The 18,110-nt window shown below is 43.4% G+C and overlaps 1 protein-coding gene across 1 annotated transcript in view; it reads left to right on the top strand.

The window, feature by feature from the left end:
• Window positions 1-3,993: 3,993 nt before the first annotated feature.
• Window positions 3,994-18,110, top strand: part of Kpna7 (karyopherin subunit alpha 7) — a 32,626-nt gene continuing 18,509 nt past the window's right edge. Inside the window, exons 1-4 of the mRNA XM_076923952.1 lie at window positions 3,994-4,071; window positions 4,835-4,957; window positions 13,303-13,385; window positions 14,120-14,388. Of these exons, the coding sequence (XP_076780067.1) occupies window positions 3,994-4,071; window positions 4,835-4,957; window positions 13,303-13,385; window positions 14,120-14,388 (553 nt within the window). The remainder of the gene's footprint in view (window positions 4,072-4,834; window positions 4,958-13,302; window positions 13,386-14,119; window positions 14,389-18,110) is intronic.

Below are 18,110 nucleotides of genomic sequence, written 5' to 3'. Positions count from 1 at the left end.
TTGTGTGTCTTGGGGATCAAACTCAGGTGGTGAGGTTTGACTTGGTAGCAACTGTCTCAAAAAAACAAAACAACAACAACAAAAAAAGGTAGCAACTGCCCTTAGCTCCCAGGTCTCTGTTAAAGCAAGGTCTCATGTAGCTTACTCTATCCTAGAGCTTCCAAAGTATGAGGATTACCTCGAACTCCTGCTGCTTCTACTGTACTGCTCTAGTGTTGGGATTTTAGGTGTGTACCACTGTCTGCTTTGAGATCTGCATCTTCTATAAAATATTGTATTGTTCTCCATTATGTAGTATGTGGGTGGGGTGTACATGTGAGTCTTGGTCCCTGCAGAAGTGAGAGATGAGGTTGAATTTTCTGGTGCTGGTGTTGTAAGGGGTTGGGAGCCACCAATGTGGGTGTCAGGGATAGACATCCTGTTCTGGATATGATCAGCACACCCTCTTAACTGCTAAGCCATCTCTCCAAAGAAGTGTGTGTGTGTGTGTGTGTGTGTGTGTGTGTGTGTGTGTGTGTGTGTGTGTGCATGTAGGTCAGAGGACAGTTGCAGGCTTCAGTTGTCTCCTTCTATCACATGGGTTCTGGTAAATCAAACGTGGCCTTTCCCCACTGAGCCACTAGCTGGCCCAGGATCTGCTCTGAAGGGAGCATTGTGAACAGGGCTGGGAAGCTGCTGAGTGAGGCTTTAAAGGTCAGCCTAGGGGAGTGGGAAGGAAACCTTTGCTTTTTGTCTTTAAGTGTAAGTATTGCCTGCATGAATGCCTGTGCCTACTGCCTGAGAGAGAGAGAGAGAGAGAGAGAGAGAGAGAGAGAGAGAGAGAGAGAGAGAAAGAAAGAGAGAGAGTTATATTCCCTGGAACTGCAGTTACACTGGGTTGTGAACCATTATGTGGGTGTTGGGAATAGAGCAGTCAGTGCTCTTAACTGCTGACCTATCGATCCAGCCTGTCTTTTTTTTTTTTTTTTTTAAGATTTATTTATTCTTTTTTATTTATATGAGTACACTGCAGCTGTCTTCAGACACATCAGAAGAGGACATTGAATCCCATTACAGATGGTTGTGAGCCACCATGTGGTTGCTGGGAATTGACCTCAGGACCTCTGGAAGAGCGGTCAGTGCTCTTAACCACTGAGCCATCTCTGCAGCCCTCCAGCCTGTCTTAAACCCTCTCTGCACTGCAGCTGTTGCCTGCCTTGTGGGGATTTTGGAATCTTGACACTTTTATGCTTTTTACAGGGGCTTGGAAGCATCACAAATCCAGGAGAAAATGCTCTTCTAATTTTGATCTTTAATTAGATTATCAGTGTTTGATACAATGCTTTTTTAAAGAAAAATTAATTTTAGTGCGTGCACACGTGTGTGTGTGTGTGTGTGTGTGTGTGTGTGTGTGTGTGTGTGTGATATGTGTGGATTGGAAGGGACGTGCACATGCCATAGTGGGATTGCAGAGATCAGAGAACAACTTTATGGAGTTGATTTCTAATTTTACCTTAGGTGGTTTCTGTGAATGGGATACAGGTTATCAAGTTTACATGGTAAGCACCCTTACCTGCTGAGGGGTTGCACAGCTGGCAGCCAATAGTTAATTCATAATACTTAATTATGCAAAATAAACAAACACATCTATTGCTCTAGCAGGCTAACTTGCTTCTGTCTTTGATGAACAGTATTTATGTATACAATCTTTTTGTTTGTTTTGACACAGGTTGTCGCTACATAGCAATGACTGGCCTGAAGTTCTCTATAGATCAGTGGGTCTCAACCTCAAGAGGTCACCTAAGACTATCAGAAAACATATATATATATATATGTGTGTGTGTGTGTATGCATATATATATATATGTGTATGCATATATATGTGTGTGTATATGTATATATGTAATATTATATATTATATATCATATGTATATAATATATATTACATATATACATACATATATGTATATATATTATAATTCATAACAGTAGCAAAATTAAACTTATGAAGTAGCAATGAAAATAACTTTATAGAGGGTGGTCACCACAATATGGAGACCTTTATTGAAGGGTCACAGCATCAGGAAGATTGAGAACCACTGGTCTTTATGGACCAAGCTGACCTCACATTGAAAGTCTCATTCTGTCTTTGCATTTCAAGTGTTGGAATTACACGTGTGCATCACTATGCCTGGCGTCGAGAATTGTTTTAAAATAAATTGCTTAGGCCAGTGTTGTAGCAGTTAAATATCCCCTGGGTCTCTGAAGGCTGAGGCAGGAGAATTGCTACTAGTTGGAGGCCAGCCTACTACACCCTCTCAAAATGGCTTAAAATAACTTCGTGATTTGTTGTAAGCAATATTTGATGTACATCATTCTTTTTTAGATGAGCAGAGAGAGATGGAGAGGTAGAGGGGACGGAGAGATGGGGGAGGGCACCCCTGAACGCATGAGGTCAGAGGACAACATTCGGGGATGAGTTCTCTGCTTGCACTTTGTGCTTTGTGAATGGAACTCGGGTCACTAGGCTTGCCCTCACTAAACAAACATTTAGCAGAGTCACCTTGCTGCCCTGAGTTGTGTCTCCTGTATGCCTGTTTTATAGAACAATAGAGCAAGGGTCACAGGAAATTTCTAGGGCGAGCCATGTGTGGTGGTGAGCTGTGTGTTGGTAGCCAACACCTGCAATCCCAGCACTTGGGAGGTGAAAGAGAATGTAGGTCTTAAGCCCACCTTAGCTGCATTGAGACCTGAGACCAGCCTGGAGAGAATAGAATCCTATCTCAAAACCAACCCAACACAAATGAAACTGAAATCTTTGGCAAAGGCTGTCAAAGGTGGAAAGAGTTTTTGATACCCTGTGCTAGACCAGGTAGAGGAAATTGACTACAGCTTAGCTGTGGCAGGGCTGAAGGTGGTTCTGACCCAGTGAGTGTGGGGGGTGGGTAAAGGGCAGCCTCCTATTGGGTCTGACTGGCCTCTCTCCTATCACATACATGTATCCCTGCACACTACCTATTAAGGACATCCATGTTTTCAGTCCAGCTTTACCTTGGCCATGAGTAACTCAGTACAAACAAAGCTGTGTGTTTATATTTTGTATGAGACCTTCTCACGAAGTCTATGCTGGCCTTAACTTCCCTATGTAGTTAAGGATAGTCTTGAAAAACATTAATTTTGGCTGGGCGGTGGTGGCGCACGCCTTTAATCCCAGCACTTGGGAGGCAGAGGCAGGCGGATTTCTGAGTTCGAGGCCAGCCAGGTCTACAGAGTGAGTTCCAGGACAGCCAGGACTACACAGAGAAACCCTGTCTCGAAAAACCAAAAAAAAAAAAAAAAAAAAGAAAAAAAGAAAAAAAAAAAAAAAAAAAAAAAGAAAAAAGAAAAGAAAAACATTAATTTTTCGGATATATGTAATTCGCATGTGTATGAATGTTTTGTCTGTGTCTACCAGGTGCATGCTTGGTGCCTAAGGAAGCCAAAAGGGCTCTGGGTTCCATAGAACTAGAGATATGGATGGTTTTGAACCACCATTTGGATGCTGGGAATTAAACGGCATCCTCTGTAGAAAAAAAGTGTCCTTAAGCACTGAGCCATCTTTTCAGCCCCAAGCCCTGGAATGCTTGATCCTGCCCTGGAATGCTTGATCCTGCCGCCTCTGCCCCTGGATGCTGGGATTGCAGGCATGCATAACCACGTTGTTTGTATGGCAGAGGAATGGACGGGGCCATAGGGGCTAGGCAAGCCCTCCCAACTGAGCTGCGTCCCAGCCAATGCTGCACTGGAAGGGTTTTCTGTCCTAAGTCCAGGACTGGTTCCTGCAGTTCCCACAGTGACCACAGTCTGCTGACAGTACATGTCCTACAGTGATGGTGTGGGGATGTGCTGCCAACTCTGAGTCTGCTCTCTGGTCTGTGGTGCCTGATGACTTTCACATGCTAACATGCACAGCAGGCAAGGAAGATCTCTTTGGTGATTTTCCTATCTACAGGTGGTGTCTTTCCTCCAGTCAACATGGCTACCTCAGAAGCTACCTCAAAAGCTCACAAAGAGGGGCTGAAGAAATTTAAGTACCAAAGCAAAGAAGTATCTGTGAGTATAAACTGGGGACCATAGTTGACGTGCTCATGGGTGAGGTGTAACCTGGGTGTGGTGGTACACAATTGTGATCTCAGCACTGCGGAAGAAGAGACAAGAGAAGAGGGGGTTTGAGGCTAGCCTGGGCTACTGAGTAGAAGGGAAAGTTCATTTGAAAGCAAAAACATAACCGTAAGCCATGGTCAGGGAGATGGCTCAGGTTCCTCATAGACCAGATGACCCGAGCTCAGTCCCATAAAAGTGTGGCAGGAGAGAACTAACCACTGAGAGTTGTCCTCTGACTGCCACACACATTCTGCACACACACACACACACACACACACACACACACAGGATGCAGCATTCAATTAAATTTAGAAAACAAGGGGCTTGGAGAGATGGCTCAGTAGTTAAGAGCACTGCCTACTGTTCAAGAGGACCCAGGTTCAATTCCCACATGTGAGCACCCACATGGTGGCTCACAATGGTCTCTAACTCCAGTTTGAGGAGATCTGATATCATCTTCTGGCCTTTGTGTGAAACACACACAGATTAAGAGCGAGAGAGAGAGACAGAGACAGAGACAGAGACAGAGACAGAGACAGAGACAGAGACAGAGACAGAGAAGAATGGAGGGAGAGAGAGAGAGAGACAGAGAGATGCATGCAAGCAGAACACCACTAAAAATTTAAAAAAATACTAATAAATGGGGGGGGGGGTGTCCTAGGTCTCCAGCAACCGGGCTGTAACAGCTCCAACCATTTGTTTTCCTTATTAGTTGCAGCAACAGAGGATTCTTTCCAGGCTACATCCCCAGAAGAGCAGGAAAGTAAAGGTACTAAAGAGAAGAAATATTGATCTATTCCCCAGGGAAGTGGTTTCTCAAGCAGTAGTCAAAGAGGTGTGTTAGAACTCAGCATGGACAGAAGACCTGTGTTGAGTGTAGTTTTAGCTAGTGTCTCCAGAGTAAGAAGTCTTAATATAGTCAAAGCTGTCTATTTAGTTCAGTTTACAGAAGGAGGAATAGACCTAGGGGTGTGGCTCAGTCATAGAGCATCTGCCTAGAATCCCCCAGTGAGGGGCTGGGGTGTGGCTCAGTCATAGAGCATCTGCCTAGAATCCCCCAGTGAGGGGCTGGGGTGTGGCTCAGAGGCAGAGCCCCTGCCTAGAATCCCCCAGTGATGTGAGCCGGTGGAGGGACTTATACTCAAGTTGTCTTTGCTTTGCAAGTGCTTTACTGATTGAGTGTCAGCCCAGGGATGTCTTTCCTGTCATTTTTGATTGAACATTGTTGGAACTTATTTATTTTACCTGCATTATTTAACTTTCTGGCCTCTGGGGGTTTTTGTTTGTTTTGTCTTTCTTTTCTCCCTCTTTTTTTTTTTTTTTTTTTTTTTTTGCTCTATTTTTATTTACATTTTTATTAATCAATTTATTTACTTTATATCCCAACTGCAGATTCACTCCCTGCTCTCCTCCCATCCCTCCCTCTTATCTCTCCTCTCTCCATAACCCTCCCACTTTCTCCTCAGAAGTGGAGGCTTCCCACAGATATCAACCCACCTTGGCACATCAAGTTGCAGTGGGATTAGGCATCTTCTATTGAGGCCAGACAAGGCTGCCCAGTTAGGAGAAAGGGACCTAAAGGCAGGCAGCAGAGTCAGATACAGCCCCTGTTCCTGTTGTTGGGAGTCCAACATGGAGACCAAGCTGTACAACTGTTACATATGTGTAGGTGGCCTAAGTCCATCCATGTATGTTCTCTGTTTAGTGCTTCGGTCTCTCTGGGCCCTTATGGGCCCAGGTTAGTTGATTCTGTAGGTTTTCTTGTGGTGCCCTTGACCACTCTGTCTCCCTCAATTTTTCCTTCCCCTTTTCCACAAGATTCCTCAAGCACTGCCTAATGTTTTGCCGTGAGTCTCTGGTTCTGTTCCCATCAGCTTCTGGATGAAGCCTCTCAGAGGACAGCTATGCTATCTTCCTGTCTGCTCATATGGTAGAATATCACTATATTTTCAGGGGGAGTACTCTTTCTCATGGCATGGGCCTCACATTGGTCTGTCATCGATTGGTGATTCCTTCAATCTCTGCTTCATCTTTATCCTTGTGCATCTCCTAGGCAGGACAAATTGTGGGTTGAAGGCCTTGTTGTGGGTTGGTTGGTGTTTCCATCCCTCCATCAGAAGTCTTGTATGGTTACAGGAGGTAGCCATTTCAGGTTCCATATTCCCAATTGCTGGGAGTCTTAGCTAGGTCACCCTCATAGATTCCTCAGAGTTTCCATTGCCCTAGGTTTCAAGTTAGTCCCAGTGATGACTCCCACCCCCACCAATCCAGGTCTCCTTCTCTCCTGTCCCCTTTCTTCATCCCCTCTCCCACCCTGTTCCCTCCATTCATCCATCCATCCCCAACGTCTAGTTTGTTTCTCCTTCTCAGAGAGATTCAAGCATCCTTCCTTGGGCCCTCCTCATTACTTAGCTTCTTTGGATCTGTGGATTGTAGCACCGTTGTCCTGTACTTTATAAGTGAGTATATATCATGTATGTCTTCCTGGATCTGGGTTACGTCAGTCTGGGTGATATTTTCTAGTTCTGTCCATTTGCTTGCAAATTTCATGATATATTTGTTTTTAATAGCTGAATAGTATTCTATTGGGTAAATGAAGCATATTTTCTTTATCCATTCTTCAGCTGAGGGACATCTAGGTTGTTCCAGTTTCTGTCTATTATAATAAAGCTGCTATGAACATAGCTGAGTTAAGTGTCCTTGTGGTATGTTGGAACATCTTTTGGGTATATGCACAGGAGTGGTATAGCTGGGTCTTTTTTTTTTTTTTTTTTTTTTTTTTTTTTTTGGTTTTTCGAGACAGGGTTTCTCTGTGTAGCCCTGGCTGTCCTGGAACTCACTCTGTAGACCAGGCTGGCCTCGAACTCAGAAATCTGCCTGCCTCTGCCTCCCAAGTGCTGGGATTAAAAGCGTGCGCCACCACCGCCCGGCTTAGCTGGGTCTTAAGATAGAACTATTCCCGGTTTCTGAGAAACCAACCAAACTGATTTCCAAAGTGTTTGTACAAATTTGCACTCCCGACAGCAATGGAAGAGTTTTCCCGTTTCTCCACATCCTCGCCATCACCAGCTGTCACTTTGATCTCAGCCATTCTAGTTGGTATAAGATGGAATCTCAGAGTTGATTTGCATTTCCCTGATGACTAGGATACTGAACTTTAAGTGCTTTTCTGCCATCAGAGATTCCTTTGTTGAGAATTCACTCTAGCTCTGTGCCATAGCAGGATATCTTCCCACTACACTTGTATAAAGCTTGGCAATTGGGCTGTATGAGAGGTAGTTGAAGGAGAGGAAGAGGAGAAGTTGGAGGAGGGGATTCTAATTGTGTGGGCATCTTGTTAATTGAGCATTTCCAAATACATGTACCAATTGGATCGCCATTAAGTATTAAGAGTCTTCATTCTACTGGGTACCGCGGGATGGCGGGTATTATCTGGGCTCGGCCAAGTATTGTGGACAGCGTGGTGGATTGGCTCATCTAGCCACCATGATGGCATCTCGTGGGTGCCAGGGCCAGTGCTTCTGGCCGGCCTGAGCTACAGTCTGAGCTGAGAGGGATGGGAGCACACCATCGCTGCTCTTGGCCCCAGGCCTTGTATAGTTGGGAACATGGCAGCCCCATAAGAACATGCCAGATCAGGTGTCACCATTTTAAATATTACCCTCAACAGTGTACCCCGTTTTTAATTGGGTTATTTGGTTTGTTGGTTGTGATTTCTTGATATGTTTTAGATATCAGCTGGATGTTGGATGTAGGATTGTTGAAGATCTTTTCCCATTCTGTAGGCTGTAGTTTAGTTCTATTGTCAGTCTCCTTTGTCTTACAGAAGCTTTGCAGTTTCATGAGGTCCCATTCATTAACTGTTGAGCTTGGTGCCTGAGCCGTTGGTGTTCTGTTCAGGAAGTTGTCTCCTGTCCGAATGTGTTCAAGGATGCTTCCCAGTTTCTCTTCTATCAAATTTAGTGTTACTGGTTCTACATTGAGTTCTTTGATCTACTTGGACTTGAGTTTTGTGCAGGGCGATAAATATAGATTATTTGAATTCTTCTACATACAGGTATCCAGTTAGACCAGCACTATTTGTTGAAGGTGCTTTCTATGTTTAACTCCTGGGTTTTCAATTCAATTCTATTGATCAACCTGTCTTTATGCCAACATAGTATAATATTATCACGGTTGCTGTAGAGTACAGATTGAAGTCAGGGATGATGATACCTCCAGAAGTTCTTTTATTGTTTTGGCTTTCCTGAGGTTTGTTTGTTTTGTTTTTCTGTATGAAATTGAGTATTGTTCTTTCAAGGTCTGTCAAGAAATGTGTTGGAATTTAGATGGGGATTGCATTAAATCTATAGATTGCTTTTAGTAAGATGGCTGTTTTCACTGTTAATCCTACCGGTCCATAAGCATGGGAGATCTTTCCATCTTCTGATGTCTTCCTCAATTTCTTTCTTCAAAGGCTTGAACTTCTTATCATACAGGTCTTTCATTGGCTTGGTTAGAGTTACACCAAGATATTGTATATTATTTGTGGCTCTTGTGAAGGGTGGTGTTTCTCTGATTTCTTTCTCAGCCTGTTCATCATTTTTGTAATGATGGAGGGCTACTGATTTCTTTTTTAGTTAATTTTGTACCCAGCCACTTGCTGAAGGTGTTTGTCAGCTGTAAGAGTTCTCTGGTAGAATTTTGGGGGTCACTTCTGTACCCTATATCATTTGTGACTAGCCATATCTTGCCTTCTTTCCTTTCCAATTTGTATCCCCTCGATCTCCTTTTGTTGTCTTGTTGCTCTGGCTGAAAATTAACATACTATATTGAATAGAGAGCGGGAACCTTGCTTTGTCCTTGATTTTAATGGGATTACTTTCCGTTTTTCTCCATTTAATTCAATGATGGCTATAGGCTTCCAATATACTGCCTTTATTGTGTTTGGGTATGGGCCTTGTATCCCTGATCTCTCCAGGACTTTTATCATAAGGGGATCTTGGATTTTGTCAAAGCCTTTTCAGCATCCACTGAAATGATCATGTGGGTTTTTTTTTTTTCTTTCAGTTTGTTTATATGGTGGATTACATTGGTGAATTTTCATATCTTGGACCAACCCTGTGTCCTTGGAAAGAAGCCTGTTTAATCATGGCAGATGTTGTTTTAGATGTGTTCTTGGGCTTGGTTTGAGAGTATTTTGTTGAGTATTTTTTGCATCAATGTTCATAAGGGAATATGGTCTGAAATTCTCTTTTTTTTGCTGCGTATTTGTGTGGTTTAGGTATCAGGGTGACTGCTACCTCATAGAATGAATTTGGCAATATTCCTTCTGTTTCTATTTTATGGAAGACTTTGAGGAGTGCGAGTATTAGCTCATCTTTGAATGTCTCAGAGAATTCTTTACTGATACTGTTTGGTCCTGGTTTTGTTGTTGTTGTTGTTGTTGTTTTTTTTTTTTTTTTTTTTTGAAGACTTTTAATGAGTTCTTCTCTTTCCTTAGGGGTTATAGGTATATTTAAATTGTTTCCCTGATCTTGATTTTACTACGGTAGTAATATCTATGGAGATAACTGTCCACTTCAGTTAGATTTTCCAATGTTGTGGAGTACAAGGTTTTGAAGTAAGACCTAATGATTCTTTGAATTTCTTCAGTGTCTGCTGTTATGTCTCTCTTTTAATTTCTGATTTTGTTAATTTGGATACTGTCTCTCTGCCTTTTAATTAGTTTGTCTAATGGTTTATCTATCTTGTTGGGTTTTTTTTTTTTTTTTTTCCAAAGAACCAACTCTTGGTTTTGTTGATTCTTTATATTGTTCTCTTTGTTTCTAAGGCTACAGGTAACTGGGTTCACCTGAGAGGAAGGCTGGGAATGAAAGGGGAATGGAGGGAGAGAGAAAATATGGGGCCAAGACAATTTATCCAGATCAAGGCCCAAAGTTTAATATTTTGCTTTCACATATAAACAGGGAAGCCCCAACCCCAGTGTCTCTTCTTGTTTCAGCCCAGTGGCTGGGTAAGGGAATAGCAGCCAGGAGGTGTCAAGGCAAGCTCAGCAGGCAGTCCATTCTTCTAGCTCCTTTAGCAGACTGCTGGTCACCAAGGCCGCCAGCAATGCCTCCTAAGTCCTATTGTTTTGGTCTACTGTGGTAACCGGCTCAGCTCCTTCAGGCCTGCTCAAGGCTGGAGGGGAGGGCACACTAATTGATTGATTTTAGCCCTGAGGGATTTTTTTTCTGCCATCTACTCCTCTTGGGTGTGTTTGCTTCTGCTGCTGCTTCTGCTGCTGCTTCTGGGGCTGCTGCTGCTGCTGCTTCTGGGGCTGCTGCTGCTTCTGCTGCTTCTGCTGCTGCTTTTCTAGAGTTTTCAGGTGCTGTTGAGTTGCTAGTATGAGATCTCTCCAATTTCTTTATGAAGGCACTTACTGCTATGTACTTTGCGCTTACCACTGCTTCATTGTATCCCATAAGTTTGGGTATGTTGACCCTTCATTTAAATTTAAATTTAAACCTGTGTCTTTTTATTGGAGAATTGAATCTATTGATGTTTAGAAATATTAATGTCCTTTGGTTTTGCTGGTGTGGGGTTACTTATTACCTGTGTGTTCTTGGGTGCACTTAACCTCTTTGTGTTGGAGTTTTTTTTTTTTTTTTTTTTTTTTTTTTTTTTTTTTTTTTTTTTTTTTTTTTTTTCCTAGTGCCTTCTGTAGGGCTGGATTTGTGGATAGAAATTCTTTAAATTTGGTTTTGTCATAGAATTTCTTCATCTATGGTGACTGAAAGTTAGTTTTGCTGCATATAGTAGTCTGAGCTGGTGCCTGTGGTCTCTTAGAGACTGTAAGACATCTATCTGCCCAGGCCCTCCTGGCTTTTAGAGTCTCTGTTGAAAAGTCTGGTGTAATTCTGATAAGTCTGCCTTTACTTATTTTTTTTCCCTTGCAATTTTTAATATTCTTTCTTTGTTTTGTACATTTAGTGTTTTGATTGTTATGTAGTAGGAGAATTTTCTTCTCTGGTTCAATCTATTTGGTGTTCTGTAAGCTTCTTGTATGTTTATAGGCATCTCTTTCTTTAGATTGGGAAACTTTTATTCTATAATTTTGTTGAAAATGTATCTGGGCCTTACAGCTTTTCCTTCTTCTGTTACTCTTAGATTTGCTCTTTTTATAGTGTCCCAAATTTCCTGACTGTCTTGCGTCAGCAGCTTTTTAGATTTAACATCTTCTTTGACGTATGGATTTCTACACCTGATCTCCCCAGGTTTCTCCATCTCCAGGATTCCCTCAGTCTGTGTTTCTTTATTACGTCTATTTCCATTTTCAGGTCTTGAACAGTTTTATTCATTTCTCCTACTGGTTTGATTGTATTTTCCTCTGTTTCTTTAAGGGGTTTATTCATTTCCTCTTTAAAGGCCTCTATCAAAGGCCTTTACAAGATTGGCTCTAAGCTCTTGATTGTTTTATACTGGCCTTTGGCCATCTGATTGTCCCTGGTGCAGGCAGGCCTCCGGGAATGCTGTGTAGGTGACAGGGTGGAGTTCACCGCTGCTGGGTGTGCCTAAGGGGACCCAGCCTTCATTGTATTTATTTATTTAAGGGTAGGCCAAAACCCTCACCAATTTTTTTTTTTTTTTTTTTTTTTTTTTTTTTTTTTTTTTGACTTAGTGACTTGGGGTCTTCTTGCAGTCTGCCTGGCTTTCACAGGTTTGTCATTTGTTGTCCCCTCTGTTCTCTGAGCCTGCTGCTCACAGTTCCGTTTCTCCTGTGAGCTTTGCTCCTGGTAGCTCTCTCTTTACTTTCATGGATGATGGAGTTTTTAGACGTCCTTACTTGCCTTTCCCTCTAAGACCTCTGATTCTGCCTGTGTGTCTTTTCTGCTTCCTTTTTCTTTCCTTTCCCTTCCTCTTTTCGCCTTCTTTTCCCTTCTTTTCCTCCCTTTGCCTTTCCTCCCCCCGTTTTCACTTTTTTTCTCTTTTTCTACTTTGCTCCCTCCTCATTTCTGTCTCCTGGAAATTGAACCCCAGACCATATGCATCCCGGGCAAGCACATGATCACTGTGCTGTACCCTAGCTCTACAAAGACACTAAGTGGGGCTGGAGAGATGGTTCAGCAATTAAGAGTACTGGCTGCTCATCCAGAGACCTAGGTTCAATTTCACCACTGACATGGTAGTTCATAACTGCCTGTAAACCAAACCCAGAAGGATTGAATGCCCTTTTCTGGTCTCCATGGCACACAGTGCCCAGATATACATGCAGGAAACTATCACCTCCAAAAAATAAATAAATAACAAAACCCTATCTATATACATACAAATAAAATTTTAACAAAGCAGGTACTAGGCACAGAAGATATGAGCACTTGCTCATTTTACAGAAGACCCAAATTTGGTTTCCGGTACCATTCAGACAGTTTACAACCATCAGTAATAACAGCTTCTGATGTGTTTATAAAAAGATAAAGGGGGTGTGTTCTATGGAGGTGTAGTCAGGTATGGGGGAAAGGGTTGCCATGGTGGGCCCATGCTGAGGCATCCCTTCCCCCTGTAGGACCAGCCACACTACCATAGAGTATAGAATAGAGTTTATTCAGGGCATGGGGAGGAGAGTTAAAAGGACAGTAGAGGTAGAGAGCTCAGTAGAGGCAGCATCAGAGCTCAGAACCTCCAATCTTGGTGGGAACCTGCTATCATTCATGTACACATGCACCATAGACATACATTTAAGAATAAGAAAAATGATTTAGCCTTGATTTTTTTTTTAAAGAAAGGTATTCAAGGCACCAGGATCACCTTACCCTAAGCATGGAGAGTGTCATACTTGGACTTACATGACCTATGGGCCAGCAAATATCCCTTAGTATAGAGGCCTTAGTATGGATCAACTTAGTATAAAGGTGGGTGCATCATGGACATCTGTTTACATCAGGTGGATTACTAAGCTAAGTAATGTTTGTACATGCCTTATATTTGTTTATTATGATTGTAAGTTGTGGTGTTTATTTACTGTGTGCAAGTGTGTGTAGCCATGTGCACACACAGTGTCAGGACCACTGGTGAGGGTCAGTTTTTTTCACCCCGTGGGTATCAAACTCAGGTCATAAGACTTGGCACAAGTGCCTTTGCCCTCTGAGCACCTCCTCGGTCCTATGCTTTCTTCTGACAGAGGCTGAATGACTAACCTGAATATGGTTTTTCTGGCAGACCAGCTTCACTCTGGAAGACATCATCAAAGGGATGATTAGTTCAGATATGTCCCTGCAACTCCAGGCCACCAAGGCTGCCAGGTATCTACTATGAAGACTGTGGTATTTGTCGTTTTATAGCCAAAAGTGACCTCCAGGAGCCTGGTGGATTTCCTGGTGTTGGCAAAATGCCCATACAATGCAGAAAAGTCTAGTTCATCCAAAAGGAGGAAGCAACTACCATGCCTCATTGTCCTTGAGGGCAATTTAAGAAATGCAGTGTGTTCTCAGAGATGAATTGCTCATTTTATGTGGGCCTCACAGGGATTTCAGGCTGTAGATAATACCTGAAGGGCAAAAAGGTGCTTTAGGACTACCACAGAGACTTATAGCTCTAGTTAAATTGGGGCTTTAGCATAGGGGCAGAGCCCTTGCCTAGAACTCCCCAGGGTAGGGTTAGGAACATAGCTCAGTGGTAGAGCCTCTGCCTAGAATCCCCCAGTGATGGGCTGGGGGCGTGGCTCAGTGGTAGAGCCTCTGCCTAGAATCCCCCAGTGAGGGGCTGGGGTGTGGCTCAGTGGTAGAGCCCCTGCCTAGAATCCCCCAGTGAGGGGCTGGGGTGTGGCTCAGTGGTTAGAGCACCTGCCTAGAATCCCAGTGAAGGCCTAGGGGTGAGGCTCATATAAAAGCACCTGCCTGGCATATATGAGGCCCTGGGTTCAACTTGCAGCATTGAAAAAAAAAAAAAAAAAAACAGATAAGAATGTCAATAGCATGTGAAAGGGAGTTTTTCCACATGTTGTGACTCTCCCTACTCTTTCTGTCTCACTGCACAGGGAAATGTTATCTCAAGATACTAACCCTCCTCTAGATTTGATTATTGAGGCAGGGCTCATTCCCAAGCTGGTGGACTTCCTAAAGGTGACACCTCTCCCCACCCTGCAGTTCGAGGCAGCATGGGTGCTCACCAACATTGCCTCAGGAACGTCAGAGCAGACCCGAGCTGTTGTGAAAGGGGGTGCCATTCAGCCCCTGGTTGAACTTCTCTGTTCCCCACATCTGTCGGTGTCTGAGCAGGCAGTGTGGGCCCTTGGGAATATAGCTGGTAAGATACTGTCCTCATGTGCTAAGGCATGGTGTGGGGGGGCGGGGAGATGGACACATAGTGTGCTGGGGGTATTTTTCTGTTACACTTGACTTCCTGGCACCTACATCGACCCCAGTGTAAATACCTAGTGCTGGGGATGAGCTGCTTCACAGCCCAAAACCAAGGTCAGAGACTGACAATGGAAGTGGAACCTTGATGACACAGAGTATACTAAAGCTGGAAGCTGCACAGGAGCGTGGTCTCCTCCCAAGTCCTGTATCCGCTGGCTTTAATGGCTTCTGGATCAAAGAGAAGCCCAGAACTATGTGCAGTGGTGCATAGTTGCAATCCTAACACTTGGGAGGTGGAGGCCAGAGGAGTAGGAATTCAAGGTTCTGTTTGAGGCCAGCCCGGGGTCCCTGAGAACCCCGTCTCAAACAACAACAAGCTTTGGGGGTAAAGTGTGAGGACCAGTTTTGATCCCCGATTAGTATGGTGATGCATGCTTGACATCCTGGTGCTTAGGGGACAGAGATGAGGGGGTCATCTTGAGTTCGAGGCCAGCCAGGGGTACATAGCATGCCCCTGTCTCAAACAATGAAAAATGAGACCACAGTGGTCTGAGTTAAGTAACATGTGTGAAGACCCAGGCTCCATCCCGACATCTTATAAACCAGGAAGTGTCTAAAGACCTAGCACTGAGGAGTCAGGGGCAGGAGGATCAGAAGAGTATGAAGCCAACCTGGACTACATAAAAACATTGACTCAAAATGAAACAAAAATAAGTCTTAGGCCCATGCAGTATGTGTCTATTCTTATTTATTTATGTCTTTATGTATTTATTTATTCATTTAATGTATGTGAGCACACTGTTGCTTTATTCAGACCCACCAGAAGAGGGCATCAGATCCCATTACAGATGGTTGTGAGCCACCATGTTGTTGCTGGGAATTGAACTCAGGGCCTCTGGAAGAGCAGTCAGTGCTCTTAACCACTGAGCCGTCTCTCCAGCCTATGTGTTTATTCTTAGGTAATCCAGGACCCTAGAAGCCTGTATCTCCTAGGGAACATCAGAGAGAGAGAGAGAGAGAATATGTATGTGTAAATATATAATAGTATAGTTGCAGATAGATCGAGAGATAGAGACGGAGACAGTTTTTTGAGCTTTATGCCCCATGTGGCATAGGAAAACCCAAGGCAGGGATTTAGTGTTGAAGAGTTGGAAGCCCCAGATTCCAGGCTGAAATGAACACAGTGTATTTGGGGTGGTGGGAGGCTCAATTGGGCCCCTCAGGATTTGGACAATTAAAACTAACCAAGTGTTAGTAGTTTTCAAGTTCAGAGAAGCTACAGTCCCCTGAGTCAGCATTTGGATCTCCAGGGACTTCAGGTCTGAACTAGCCCAGAGAATACAGAACAACCACACACATGTGTGTGTTTTTGGGTTTTTTTTTTTTTTTTTTTTGGGGGGGGGGTTGGTTTGTTTGTTTTTGTTTTTGAGACAAAGCTTTTTGTCTGTGTCATGTTGGCTGTCCTGGAGCTTGCTCTGTAGATCAGACTAATCTTAACCTCAAGAGTTCTGTCTGCCTCTGCCTCTCGAGTGCTAGGATTAAAGGCATGTGCCACCAAGGTACAGCAAAACAACCATTTTGGAAATGCTTCAGGTAGGTGGCTTGCCTCTTTGACAGAGGTTGGATTTTGTAATGTTTGGGTCAGTAGGAAACTAGCAACACTGAGGCAGGTGTGACTTAGGCATTGTCTGGATAGCTAATGTTGTAAACCAAGACTTCTCGAGTGCCATATTCATATCCTGGGGATGGAGGTGTGTAGCTTGGTTGATAGTATGTTTGCTTGGCATGCAGGAGACCCTGGGTTTGGTCCCCAGAACAATATAAAATTGGACATGATTGTGCATACCTCTGATCCCAGTTCTTGGAAGTTAGAGGCAGGAGGATCAGGAGGGGTTCAAGGACACCCTTGGTTACATACTGAATTTGAGGCCAGCCTGAACTACATAGAGAGACTCTGTCTCACAACAGTAAGGGACTGGAGAGATGGTTCTGTAGTAAAGAACACTGGCTGCTCTTGCAAAAGGCCCAACTTGGGTTCCTAGCACCCACATGGTGGAGGCTCACAATCCCTTGTAACTGGCATTCCAGGGGATCTGATGCCCTCTTCTGGCCTCCTCAGGTACCAGCCCCACATGTGATACATATGCATACATGCAAGCAAAACACACTGAAAATAAAAACAAAATTGGTACAGATAAGGTTGGTTTATTAAGGGCCAATAGGATGACTCGGTGGGCAAAAGGCACTTGTCACCAAGCCTGATGACTTAGGTTCTAGCTCAACCCACATAATGGAAAGAGAGAACTGACTCCTAAAAATAGTCCCCTTACCTCCAAGTACACACTGTGATATGTGTGTACATGTGCAGGAACTTACACGTGGGCACACATAAGTGTTTTATGAAAAGTTGGTGTATTAAGAAGTACGCAAGGTTGAGGCAGGAGAGTCATGAGCCCAGTGTAGGCTCCACAGCTTGAGGCCAGTGTCTCATGTATATAACAAGGCCGTCTCTACAACAAGCAGATGTCAAACACTCAGTTGCAGATCTTTTCTGCCAGCACTTTGGAGGCAAAGGCAAGTGGATCTCTGTAAGTTTGAGGCCAAGCTGGTCTACATAATGAATTTCAGGACAGCCAGGGCTACATAGTGAAATCATGTCTAAAAATTAAAAAAAAAAAAAAAAAAAAAAAAAGCTGGGCAGTGGTGGTGCACGCCTTTAATCCCAGCACTTGGGAGGCAGAGGCAGGCGGATTTTTGAGTTCGAGGCCAGCCTGGTCTACAGAGTGAGTTCCAGGACAGCCAGGGCTACACAGAGAAACCCTGTCTCAAAAAACAAAAATAAATAAATAAATAAATAAATAAATAAAGGGCAGGCATGGGAGCACTTACCTTTTATCCCAACACCCAGGAAACAGGACAATATATAAGATATATATATACACACATACATATGTACATACATATATACATATATACATACATACATGTATACACACATACATGTACACAAACACATATATGCATATATATGATACTCATATATATGCACATATATGTATGTATATACATATATATGTGTGTGTATATATATACATATGTGATATATATATATATATATATATATATATATATATTTACAGGATAAAATTGGTAATGGCTGATCTCCCTGCCTCTGTGAACCCAGAGATTGTTCTGAGTTGCCTGTGGAAGTGAATGCCCCTTGCCAACATTCTTTGGGGGAAATAATGCTGTCTATCAAACTCTGTCTTTGGAGACCCATGTTATGAACTGCAGCTAGTGTTTAGAGTCAACTGACCACCTAGGCAAAGCTGGCTGTCCTCCTGTGTCCATGATCTCTGCTCAGAAGAAATGCAGCTGTGCGGTGCCTGCTGTGGCATTGAAAGTGTGTACCCACCAGCCAACTAGGGAAACCAGGATCTAGCATACAGCCATTCTACCTATGTGCCAGATGCCCCAAACTGAGTTTTAGTCTGTCATCCTTTGCATAAACTTTTAAAAAAAAAAGTACATGTATTTACTTGAGGTGGCGGTAGGGGCCATTCACACACCACAGCTCATGTCTTTGGAGGACAACTTTCAGGAACTGGTTCTCCCTGCTATCATATGGGTCCCAGGAATTGAACTCAGGTCATCAGAATTAGCTGCAAG

The sequence above is a fragment of the Arvicanthis niloticus genome, chromosome 24 (assembly GCF_011762505.2).
Source record: "Arvicanthis niloticus isolate mArvNil1 chromosome 24, mArvNil1.pat.X, whole genome shotgun sequence".
In the NCBI taxonomy this organism is placed as follows: Eukaryota; Metazoa; Chordata; class Mammalia; order Rodentia; family Muridae; genus Arvicanthis; species Arvicanthis niloticus.
This window is presented reverse-complemented; position numbering and strand designations above follow the sequence as displayed.